The following is a 13033-nucleotide window of genomic DNA, read 5'->3' as shown; positions in this document are numbered from 1 at the left end:
ACCAATACACCAGTCCTGTATGAGAGCCCTAGCATGTATTCAGTATGGACGGCGGGTGTTAGCGCCGAAGTGGTGACATGTGAAGGTGTAGGAGGACTACTGGGCCTTGGGATAGGCTGCGGCCCCCGAGATATAGGCCCTGAAGCCTTTGCCCAGAGTCGGACATAAATATATATATACAGTATATATATATATATATATATATATACAGTAATCCCTCTAATATCCGAGCACCCAATATCCGAACATCCCCACTAACCGGACATAATCGTTCCGGGATCCAACATTCCCAAAATGGTCCGAAAACCGCAAAAAATTCGAAAAAAGACCGAATTTTTCCTGCCCGTAATTTGAACTTGCCGCGCACGGTGTGGGACCGCTTTTTTGTGACACGTCATTCCTCTGACCTCCGATAGAGCACCCCTGCATCCTCCACACTTTCCACCTGTCTCTCGCCGCGAGTGCACGCTTGTCGTCTTGGCTGCTCACGTGCTCGCTTTTGTGGTGGTTCCTTACCTGCTGCAGGCACTCCTGCTGCTCTCGTGCCTCTCATTAGTGTGTGTGATGATGGCCCCGCCGCCTGAGAAGAGGAAGAAAGTGGTGTTGACTCTGGAGAAGAAACTGGAGATATTGGAGAAAGTAGATGCAGGGTGGTCTTCTTCCCGCATCCTCCACGAGTTCAACCTGGCCCGATCTACTTTGTTCGATATCAAGAGATCCCGAGACAAACTCATGCAGTACACGGCTGACTTCTCGTTGAGAAGCAAACGCAACGTGGAGAGGAAGGTGATGTTTACTCCCAAGTTTGCAGAAGTCGACCGCTCCACGTTGATTTGGTATCGACAGCAACGTGCTGCTGGTGTGATGGTACGTGGTACGGAGCTGAAGGCTGCTGCTGAGAAGTTCGCCAGGCTTCACGACGCCCTAGACTTCAAGGCATCCGAGGATTGGCACTTCGCATTCAAGTTACGGCATGGCCTTACCAACCGTAAAGCTCATGGCGAAGCTTTGGACGCTAACGAGGATGGAGTTGAGGAGTTTCGACACAAGGTGAAAGGCTTGATCGACAGGGAGGGCCTCACTCTCGGTCAAGTCTATAATGCTGACGAAACTGGTTTATTCTATCGCTCTTTGCCAACAAACACTCTAGCCGAGGAGACGGAGAAGCGTGTACCTGGCCGCAAGCTCTCCAAGCAACGGATATCTGCTTTGTGTTGTGCCAGTGTTAACAGCATGCACCGGCTTAAGCCCATTATTGTTGGCCGTGCAAAGCAGCCTTGATGTCTTCGTGGGGTGATGGATGTCCTTCCTGTCGTCTGGTGCCATTCTTTGAAGGCATGGTTTACAGCCCAGATCTTCAAAGACTGGTTCCACCGTCTCTTCGTCAAGGAGGTCATACATTACCAGACGAAGACACTGGGAATCCCGCGCGACCAGGTAAAGGCCCTCCTTCTCCTCGACAATGCACCTGCCCACCCGTGCGACAAGGAGTTGGTGGCTGAGAATGGCCGCATTAGGTGCATGTTTCTGCCACCTAATACGACTGGTCTCATCCCACCAATGGACCAAGGAGTGATCATGGCAACAAAGCGCCTATACCGCCGGAAGTTCCTGGACGAGGTGATGGTTGTTCTCGAGGACGAGGACGAGCGCAGGGAGAGACGGGACACGCGAGGCCAGCGGACTTTGGAAAACCTTCGCCGCTGCAACATCAAGTCTGCCATTTACAACTGGGCCAATGCATGGAAGGAAGTCCCTTTCAAGACTCTAGAAAATGGTTGGTCTCTTCTGCTTCTCGGAACGGATGTGGAGTACGATTTCCTAGGTTTTGACGTGGATGATTTCCATGCACGTCTATGTACGCATGGCGATGATATTGATGTGGACGATGTGTGTGAGTGGTTGGATGATGACGAGGGCGATCCTGGGTATCAGACATTGTCTGATATCGAGATCGCATCTTCAGTTGCAGGTGTCAGTACCCAGCTTGAAGATTCTGACGAGGATGGCGACGATGATGCGGACTCCTCTCAGCATGACACTACTCCAGCCATCCCCAAGCTGAGCGCACTCCGGGAACACCTAGAATTCGTTCTCGACTACCTGGAACACCCGGACTGCGACAGGGAGATGAGGCCCTTGCGACTTGTGTAGGAAGTGCGTGCTTTCAGGCAGCGCATCATCAGTCGTCAGAATCGTCGTTCCTTGCGTCAATCAATGATTGACAGTTTTTTCAGGCCCGTGACCCCCGCTGTGCCCGGCCCTGGCTCCACTCCGTTACCTCCCCAAGACAGGCCCTCATGCTCCGACCCACAGCCCAGCACATCAGCCACGGTGGAGTCACCGCTCGACGTGAGTATGCGTCTATCTTCCGAGTCGTCTGCAGTGGGTACGCCATCACCATGACCCAGCGACGCACCCCTAGGTCACCTGCCAGTGATACTCTCAGACTCTGACAGTGATTAAACAGCAAGAACTTCTCCACTGGGCCACACGGGAATTTGCAGTGTTGTGCAGTGAAAAAAACAGTGCGTTGTGTTAAGGATTTACAGTTGTGAGTGAAAAGACAATTTTTGAACTAAATTTAACGTAAATAGACTTGTTTGTTTTTGCTGTAGAAAATGGTTAGAAGAGTGGGAAAAGTTAAAGTGCAGAGTGCAACACTTAGTAAGTTACAATGGAGCATAAGTTAGACAAGAGTGCGCACTGCGAAGAGAACGGACTTCTGAGTGCGATTGACTAAGTTCAGTGCAAGACTTCATGAATAGTGTACTGCAAGTGCTTCAGGAAATCCTTCCTACTGTCAGAGTCCGAGAGGTGGCGGTTATTCATCGAGATGGCCATGGACTTGCTGTAAGTAGGCAGAATGTTTCATACTGTACTTTTTTCCATACTATACTTACCTCAAACACCTCATTTCACTCTTTAATGTCCTTTGTTGGTGTGAATTGGGTGTTAGGAGCTATGCATGTGCAGTAGGGAGGTGTTTTTCTGAGTTAGGCTAGGTTAGGGTCCATAAGTACCAGTCCAGGACCCAGTAACCAGAATGTTGAATATTGTATGAACCTACCTCAAAAACCTCATTCTATGCTTCTTTTGCATTTATTTCAGGCTTTTATGTGCCTTATTGGTGTGATTTGGGTCTTATATAGGTGCTATGGATGTCCAGAGGGAGTTGTATAGGTGTTTCTCTGAGTTAGGGTCCATAAGTACAAGTTCATAAACTGGGGCCCAATATCCGGACAGGACCACTATCCGGACCTGCCTATGGCTCTGTTACGTCGGATATTGGAGGGATTACTTGTATATATATCTTCTTCTTCTCCTTTCGGCTCTCCCCTTAGGGGTCGCCACAGCTGATCACCCGTCTCCATCTTACTCTGTCTTCTGCTTCTTCTTCTCTTGCACCTACCACCCGCATGTCCTCCCTAACTACATCCATAAACCTTCTCTTTGGCCTTCCTCTCTTTCTCCTGCCTGGTAACTCCATTTCCAGCATCCTCCTCCCGACATACTCCTCATCCCTCCTCCGCACATGTCTAAACCATCTCAGTTTCGCCTCTCTAGCTTTGTCCCCAAACTGACTTACGTGAGCTGTCCTTCTAATATGTTTATTTCTAATTTTGTCCAACCTCGTCATTCCTAGTGAAAAACGCAACATCTTCAATTCTGCTACCTCTAACTGTGCCTCCTGTCTTTTTTTTCATTGGTACTGTCTCCATTCCATACAACATGGCTGGCCTTACTACAGTCTTATAAACTTTCCCTTTCATTTCTGCAGAGGCCCTTCTGTCACAGATCACTCCTGTCACCTTTCTCCATCCACTCCATCCTGCCTGCACTCTCTTTTTTTACCTCTCTACCACACTCTCCTTTACTTTGTACAGTTGACCCCAAGTATTTGAATTCATCTATGTTTCCCACCTCTACACTTTGCAGACTCACGTTTCCCCTGTCATCTCTCTCATTTACACACATGTACTGAGTCATGCTTCTGCTTACTTTCATTCCCCTTCTCTCCAGTGCATATCTCCATCTCTCAAGCTCTGCCTCAGCTTCCTCCCGGTTCTCACTACATATCACAATGTCGTCCGCAAACATCATTGTCCACGGAGGCTCCTGTCTAATCTCATCTGTCAGTCTGTCCATCACCATTGCAAACAAGAAGGGACTCAAAGTCGATCCTTGATGCAATCCCACCTCCACCTTGAAACCCTCAGTCATTCCTACTGCACATCTCACTGCTGTTACACTATCGTCGTACATATCCTTCACCACCCTCACGTACTTCTCTGCCACTCCTGACTTTCTCATACAGTACCACAGTTCCTCTCGGTACCCTATCATAAGCCTTCTCCAAGTCTATAAACACACAATGCAACTCCTTCTGGCCTTCTCTGTACTTCTCCATCACCATTCTCAAAGCAAATATGGCGTCTATAGTACTTCTCCCTGGTATGAAACCGAATTGCTCTTCGCAGATCCTCACTTCTCTTCTCAGCCTAGCTTCCACCACTCTTTCCCATATCTTCATTGCATGGCTGATCAGCTTTATACCTCTGTAGTTGCTGCAGCACTGCATATCACCCTTGTTCTTGCAAATCGGAACTAGAATACTTTTTCTCCACTCCTTCGGCATCCTCTCACCCTCCATGATTATGTTAAACAATCTGGTAAACCACGTCACAGCCATCCCTCTTAAGCTCCTCCATGCTTCCACTGGTATACCATCTTGGCCCACTGCCTTGCCATCCTTCATCCTCTTCATGGCATTCCTCACTTCCTCTCTGCTGATCTCTTGTACTTCCAGACTCACTTCCTCCAACTCTTCCAACCTTCCCTCTCTCACATTTTCTATATTCATCAACTCTTCGAAATACTCCTTCCACCTTCTTAGTACACTCTCCTCACTTGTCAGTACATTGCCATCTGCAGCCTTTATCATTCTAACATGCTGCACATCCCGCCCAGCTCTGTCTCTCTGCCTGGCTAATCGGTACAGGTCTTTTTCCCCTTCTCTACTATTCAGCTTCTCGTACAGCTTCTGGTATGCATTTTCTTTTGCCTTAGCAACCTCTTTCTTGGCTATGTTCCTCGTCTCCTCATATTCCCGAATGCTTTCTTCGTCTCTGTATCTATCCATATTCTTCTTTGCCTGCTTCTTCCTATTTATGCTATCCTGTACTTCCTCATTCCACAACCAAGTCTCCTTGTCCTCTCTCCTCTGTCCCGATGTCACCCCAAGTACCTTCTTGGCTTTCTCCCTCAGCACTTCCGAGATAACTGCCCATCCTTCCTCGTCTTCCCTGCTTCCGAAAGCCTGACTCACCTTATCCCTAAATTTACTACTGAAGTCTTGCTCCTTCAGCTTCCACCACCTAATCCTTGGTTCAGCTCTCACTTTCCTCCTTGTCTTTGCTTTCAGACTCATCGTTCCAACCAACACCCTATGCTGTCTTACTACACTCTCCCCTAGCACTGCCTTACAATCACTGAATTCTTTCAAATTGCATCTCCTGCATAGGATATAATCTATCTGCGACCTCCTTCCCCCCCTCTTATACATAATCCTGTGCTCCTCCTCCTTCTTGAAATAATTGTGTTTACTACAGCCATCTCCATCCGTTTTGAAAAATCAACAACCATCTGACCCTCAGCTTATATATATATATACTATATATATATACAGTACCCTCGCGTCCAGCACGGTAATATTGTCATGCATGGGTCACGTGTTGGACCAAAAACGTGTTGGACTAACAATAGAGCTTATGGGGAAAAATGAATTATGTCAGCAACCCTCGGAAAAGTCACCCTAAACACCTACCATATACCTATACATATATTGGTACTATTGTAATTATAATAAATGATACTGTGCTATGAATGATAACTAACCTTTTAGGATAGTGTTGGTGGCCTTGCTGGGAATGGAAGGTGGTATCCAAGGCTGTAGTTAGTCCTACTGGGTCCCCGGAGGATGGCTGCTGGCGTCACTAGTGGGTAATGGCTGTTGCTCCTCCTCAACCTCCCTCATAAATCCTTCGAAATCAAACCTCCCTCATAAATCCTTCGAAATCACACTCAGAATCACTATCTTCGTCCATTAATCCTCGGCAAAGTGCATGCTTCTCACACTTTTGCCAGAGCCCCGTCTTGTGACTGTGGAAAGTGATCGCTGTCGCTGACTCGGTAGAGAATAAGGAGAAGCAACTTTGTTTATAAACTGGTACGCACGCCGATGAGAAGGGTTTCGAAACGATTGATATTTATTCTAAAATATTAATATGTATTCAGTGTCAGGCTAAATGTTCCATGCTGTAGTACGATACATTGTCTGTCGAGTCGCCTGGGTTTTGGTCACACTGTTTTCCCCATCGTACCCTTGGCAGGAATCCATCCAGATGAATTCCAAATGCCCGTGGTATCGTCGGCAATTTTACCATGTTACTGTTCCGATTTACCATCGTATCCTCGGCAGACCTGGTATGAAGTGCCGTGTGATAGCCTTCGGCTGCCAGGATCTTGTCTTAAGTTTTTTATTATGATCGCGTTGGCTTCATTCGTGTCGTAGGCCTTGGCAATGTCAACTTTCCTCTCCCCTTTCTTCTTCCTCTCGATGCTTCTAGCTTGGTGGCCTGAGGGAGGTGCCGACGCTTCTTGGGGTTCTCAGAAGGCTTCCTAGGCATCGTGAGCAGGGTAAAATGCAGTAACAAGGGCAGAAAATGCAGCAAGAAAAAAGCACCTTCCAATGCAGTTATGCGACTGAGTGGCTCTGTGGTGGGAGAAATGTAAACAAAACATCATGTGACACCAGAAGCGTTTTTAATTGGGCGGCATCACGATCATGTCACGATAGCGGGCGGGGAAGGCTACTTGATCAGAAGTTTTTCATTGGCTATCATGGGAATGTCCAGTATGGCTGTGTTAGACCGGGGGTGATCGTGCTAGAGTGAACTCTGCAGATTTGGCCCACTTCTCGGAGCTCTGTGCGTGTTATGCTAACACACTCGTGTTGCAGTAATTAAATCGTACTAAATAATACTAATTAATTGCTCACCGTGCTGGACTCGAATCGTGCTGGAGTAACGCGTGCTGGACGCGAGGGTACTGTATATACATATATATATATATATATATATATATATGTATAAGTAACTGGCCACTGTCTTTGATCAGTTCAGATGGTATACCATCAGGGCCAGGGCTTTTGTTATTTTTTAAAGATCGCAGGGCCGTAATTTCTGGGGAGGCTAGGGGGGCTATAGTCCCCCCCAATGTTTTCTGTATATTAATTTGTCAAAACTTCATCTTATTATAGGGTTTATAAGGCTGAACTTGAAAAAAAAAAAAAGGAAGAAAAAGTGTAGTTTTGTGGAAAACTCAAACAACTCTATGCGTGTTTGATCGATTGTTTCAAAATTTGACACTAACTGATCATAAACTAAATCATAATAGTACTTAGATTTTAATTATTTTATAATTTCCAAAAGAATAAATGTATAGCGGTATATTTCAACCTGAATCCTGCCACAAGCATGTAGGAACAACCTTGATAAGGGAGCAGCGGACAACAAAAATATAAAATGGCCAGATTATTAAGCTTTGTCACAGTTTGAGTTGGAAGTTCAGACTGGCAGAAAGTGAAACCCTTTATTTAAGCACCCAACTCCATCACTAAACATACATGTCTCATTAAGCACCAACTTTTAGGAAGAATTAAACAGAAAAATATCGGATGGTCTGTAAACTCAAGCATTTTGATCTAATTTTAAGTTTGTAGTACGGATATATGTACATTTGGTCTAACTCCCCAGAAATTCTGTTGAAAATTACGTGCCTGGATCGGATGGCCTGAACAGCTTCTGCAAGTGTAGGTGGGACATCAATATCTGCCGCTTGAGGGGTATTTGGGATGTTATGAAGGATATGCTCCACCGGGTTTCCTTAATTCAGTAAGGTGTTGAAGTGTTGAGTCCATCTCTCTAGGATTGCACACTTATCGTTCAAGAGCTCTCCTTCGGCTGATTGATCAGTGTTTATGTTGTGTTTGGTTGGCCTATAAATGGTTTTAATGGACTTGTAGAACCCATGCTTGTTGTTAATATCAGTCAGTCTTTGCAGCTCCTTTGCTTGCTCAGTCCATCTTTGTTTTCCATGTCACACAGTTTTATCTTGGTTTCACTTCTGAGACTGTGGAATTCAGTTTTTAGGGTTAAGGAGCTAGGATTAACCACTCAATTGTTATGTGATCTATTCTTCATTGCAAGAAGGTCATATATGCCCTCAACATTTTCATCAAACTAGTCTTTATGGCAGTGAAGCCTAGTGTTTCTTCAATGCTTTGGAGCAGTGTCTTAATGTTTAGCTACTCTGTGTCCAAGTTTGTTACATTGTTGTTTGGATCAAGTGGTGGGCATTGAGAGAGCTTCTTTGTAATAGTTCTGCAGAGGGTGTTACACATTCCACATCCTTTAAGCTACTACAGTTTAGTTTCTTGATGGATGGTCTTCAGTGCATTTGTGGGCATATGACTAACTGCAGTTTAGTGACTATAAGGTTATGGTCTGTGGATCACTCAGCACTTCTCATAGCTCAGGTTATAAAAACATTTCTTTGATTTCGCAGTCTTACAATGACATAGTCAATTAGATGCCAAGTCAATTAGATGCCAGTGTCTAGATCATGGGTGCATCCATGTGGTCTTGTCTTTATTCATGAGTTGAAAGATGGTGTTGATGATGACCAGTGTGTGTGTGTGTGTGTGTGTGTGTGTACACACACAAACACTCATGCATGCATGCACACACTGTTGCTCGCCACCTACCTTTTGTCTCTCTCACCGCATTGCTGCCATTCACTGCCGGTATGTATTTTTTTCTTCTATCAGCCAAGTTGGAAAAGTTTTATACTTACCTCTGGGTAGATAAGTCATCATCTGGTTATACCCTTTTCTCCATTACCCAAGCATCACTCCATCCCCTGTCATGGTAAGTGATCTCTGCTTGTTGACCACTTTGTTCACACTGATTAACCTTTTGTTATACTCAGTCATGTTCTTAGAGATTGTATGTGTGCTACAGTGAATGTTAAATGTGATCAGGCAGGGTTAATAATTTTTGAGAAGGCTAAAGGATGAACTTTGGGAAAATTTTGGAATTTCACCATACCAATTTGCCATACAACGTTGGTTTCAGTGGCACAATTTGCACGTTTCAATTTACTTGGTAAGATTCCCAGATACATTAGCCATGCAAATTGAGGGTTTAATGTACAGTATGTTGATACTGTAGTAGGTAACCACCTGCTACCTAAATATTACATTTTTGCAGTACATTATTCCCTCAATTATCCAATGTAATAGATCCAAAGGCACGTCTGGGTAGTGGCTCCGTCCGGATAGTGAACTTTTTCCGTGGCCTCCATTCATACATAACTTAAATTTGAAAGCCAGTGTAAAAGGCCACTACAGTACATGGTTCAATGCTTGTTCCTGTTGTTTAATACTATTCTGTCTGGTCAAGCAGACCTATAAACCAAAGCCAAGCTATCACCATGGTCAAGCAGACCCATCAACCACAGACAAGCAATCACCGGTGCTGGGCCATACCCTGCAGTGGCATGAAAAAACATGAAAAAAACGGCTTTACAAGAAAAGTGCACTGGGCACACAAAACATAATGGTAAAATAGAATAAAATCATGGTAAAATAGAATAAAATTGTTGTACAGTACAGTAAGCTGGAATGAAATCAGTGTCAACACTCATGGTTCGACCATCCTGTATAAATCTTACCCAGGATCTCTCACTTCTAAAGAGTCAGCATTACCCTCTTCCATTTTCCTGGCGAAGTGGCCATCATCATACACTAGGCCTAGGAAGAGGCTTGCAAGGAATAGCAAGGCCTGAAGCAGGTAGTGAACCACCATGAAAACTACCACATGTGCCACCATAACACCGGTCCAGGAAGAGCTGCTCACTACACAAGTGATGTACAGGAACTGAGAGTGAGTAACTGGGGTATCTGGCGGACGTAGGGTAAACAAACCAGCCCAACATGGGGATGCCACAGGGCTATCCTCGCCCGTCTGGGTGGAAATTTTTTGTGCGACCATAATTTCGAAACTGACTCAAGCATTTTGTCCAGATAGTGGTAAAAAATGTACGAATAATGGTTTGGAACAGCCAGATCATAGCATCTGGGTAATGGCTTTCCAGATAATTGTGAGATTACTGTATCTGACAAGGACATGATGTTGTTTGTCAGATTTTTTAACGCAACACTTTATATGGTAATTGATTAGGATTAGGATTTGCAATATATCTGAGACTTAGATCATTGCCTATCAACACAAAATTGTGATTATGATTTTCTTATTTTCATATGAGGGATTTTAATTTTTAATTGCAATCACCAGGAACTCCAAGAAGTCATTGAATATGAGGAGCGTTTTGGAGGAATCATATTGGATCCGAGTGCAACCCCCAATGAACCCCAGAGCTCCCCCACAAGCACAGGACCTGGTAGTGGTAACAAGGACACATTCTACTTCTCAGTGAAAAACCCTCATGCCTCCTCCCCCCATTACATTGATGTTTACTACAAGAAAGCTTCACTTATCATTCGTATGCTTGAGTTTCGCATTGGCCAGGAACTCATGATGCAGGTAAGGAATTATGTTATGTTGTTGTTTTTCAAAAATGTACTGGTAACATGAATTATATAATAAAATTTTTGAAACTCTCTAGAAATTTGCATCATATTTTGCTGCATTAGAGAGCTGTAAGTTTCATTCATCATCATCACCATCATCATCATCACCATCATCATCATCATCATCATCATCATCATCATCATCATCATCATCATCATCATCATCATCTGGACCTCCTTTCCCACCGTAGGGCAGGGTGAGGAGTAGCAAGGTCCAGACAACCAAAATTTGCCCAGTTCAATGGGCCATGCTTCCATTCACCCATCATTCAAGCCCACAGAATCTTGGCTCCATCTAATCGGCCAAAAGGTTTTACCACGTACTGTAGCTTCACATATACCTATCCAATAGAACCAGTCTGAACGCTGTCTCTTTAAAAGGGGTACCAGATCCCTGGTCATGCATTTCTTCACACAAATTCATCCTTCCAGCTCGATCTCTTGTCCATCCCTTAGCCTGACCAACTTGTATACCTCTTGTCTACACACACACTCATCCACTGTATCTATCCACCCTCTTGGCCTACCTCGCCACCTCCTCCTTCAAATTTGCCCAGATATACCTTTTTCACCACTCTATTGTCATCCATTCTCTGATTACCATATCATCTCGGTACACTCTCTAAGATTCTGGTGTCCACACACTTCCTCATACCGCATCTTTCATGAATCACATTATTCTGTATCCTATCCATTCTCTGTACTCTGTGTACATTCCTCTGCAGTCCCATCTCCACTGCTCTCACTCTTGGCTATTAATTTTCATGCCACACCATAGTCTCACATCCCTATGCTAGAGTTGGCACCAACACTCTTTCATGTAAGCCTCGTGCAGCTGCAACACTCAAGTCTCTGTTTCTTATCAAGGCCTTCATAGCACGAGCTACTTTCCTACCAACAGCATGCTCATATATAATTGTATTTATCAAATCAGTAACAAAACCCACTCCTATATCTCCTTAGGCCCTCAGCATTTCAGCAGCAAAGCCAAACACACCTGCTGCCTTCTCCAACTGCATCCTGCCTTTTACCTTGCTCATGGTAGCGCATCAATCAAAGGCCAGGGGACAAATGCTGGATCTGCTGACTCCAAACCTTCCCTGTTCCAGTCAAACTCCTCATTCAGCAATGGGTTATAATGCTTTTTTCAGGTGTCTTTAATATCCTGAATGTTCACCACTACCTTTCCTTCTTCATTCTTCACACTGGTCACCTATGGTATCCTTGTTTTCCTTTTTCCTCTGATTACCACTTTAAATATCCTATTCTTCCATTTAATGCTATTCAGGTTGTCCAGTAAAAGTCTCTGAGACTCAGATTTTGCCCATTGTACCTTCTTTTGGGCATAATTTTTCCCCTGTACAAAGGAAAAGGGGAAAAAGAAGTGTGTGGTAATCTTAGGGGCATTTGTCTTCTAAGTATAATAGGAAAAGTATATGGTAGGATACTAATTGACAGAGTTAGGGAAATAACAGAAGAATTAGTTGGAGAAGAACAGGGAGGTTTTAGTAAGGTAAGAGATCGTGTAAATCAGATATTCATTCTTAGATCCTTAGCCCCTTACCACGGGGCATCGCTTTCGTGACGCTTGGGAGTAAGGGATCATACTGCGAGGCATCACTTTTGTGATTCTGTGCTATTTTGAATTCACCCAGGCTTTCAAGTGGTGGCTTGTATCATCTATCAGTACTGCCAATGTCCAACACTAGTCAGCACTCCTAATCTCATCTGGACTCCCATCCATTGTTGACAATTTAGCCATTTCTCCCCGTTCTTGACTCCCCTCCCTACTTCCCCTCCATTACCCTCTCCTCTCACCTGCCCGGCCGCGCTGCGCTAAGTAAATCTTCCCCAGAATTTTCCACTGAGTTCATCCATTGAAATAAGCCCTATGCCGTATTCTTATACAAAATAATATACCGGTGTACAAAAAAGAAATAAGTAAGTGATAGTGCCATACACCTGGAATTGGCTAATTATCATCTGACAACACCTCATGTGCACTCATTCGCTAATTTTCCCTGTTTATTTCCCCTTGAAATATGCCGTATAATCTATTCTCATAATAAAAATATATATAAGAAATGAAGGGAGAAGCCTAAGTGATATTTACATTCACCTGGAACTACCTAATTTATTATGTATTGTCTAGATTTCCTGCCAATCATTTCATAGCATATATATTAGCAGCTGTCACCACGCTGACATTGGCAGCCTTTCACTGCCCCTAGGCCACCACAGCATTCAGTTTACTGTCGTCTTTCAAGGTGAAAGCACGTCGGATTCGCGCCTGTCAAATTCCGCCACTTTTTAGCCCCA

General features: G+C 44.5%; 1 protein-coding gene across 1 annotated transcript in view; it reads left to right on the top strand.

Moving 5' to 3' along the window:
* Positions 1-12014, top strand: part of LOC145406766 (transcription initiation factor TFIID subunit 2-like) — a 69681-nt gene extending 57667 nt beyond the window's left edge. The window contains exons 10-11 of the mRNA XM_080277863.1: positions 10419-10667; positions 12003-12014. Coding sequence (XP_080133989.1) covers positions 10419-10667; positions 12003-12014 — 261 coding nt within the window. The remainder of the gene's footprint in view (positions 1-10418; positions 10668-12002) is intronic.
* The last annotated feature ends 1019 nt before the right edge of the window (positions 12015-13033 follow it).

The sequence above is a fragment of the Coenobita brevimanus genome, chromosome 71, assembly GCF_032717465.1.
Source record: "Coenobita brevimanus isolate Jiangsu-jjx chromosome 71, ASM3271746v2, whole genome shotgun sequence".
Classification (NCBI taxonomy): domain Eukaryota; kingdom Metazoa; phylum Arthropoda; class Malacostraca; order Decapoda; family Coenobitidae; genus Coenobita; species Coenobita brevimanus.
The sequence above is the reverse complement of the archived record's forward strand: the minus strand, read 5'-3'. Positions and strand labels throughout refer to the sequence as shown.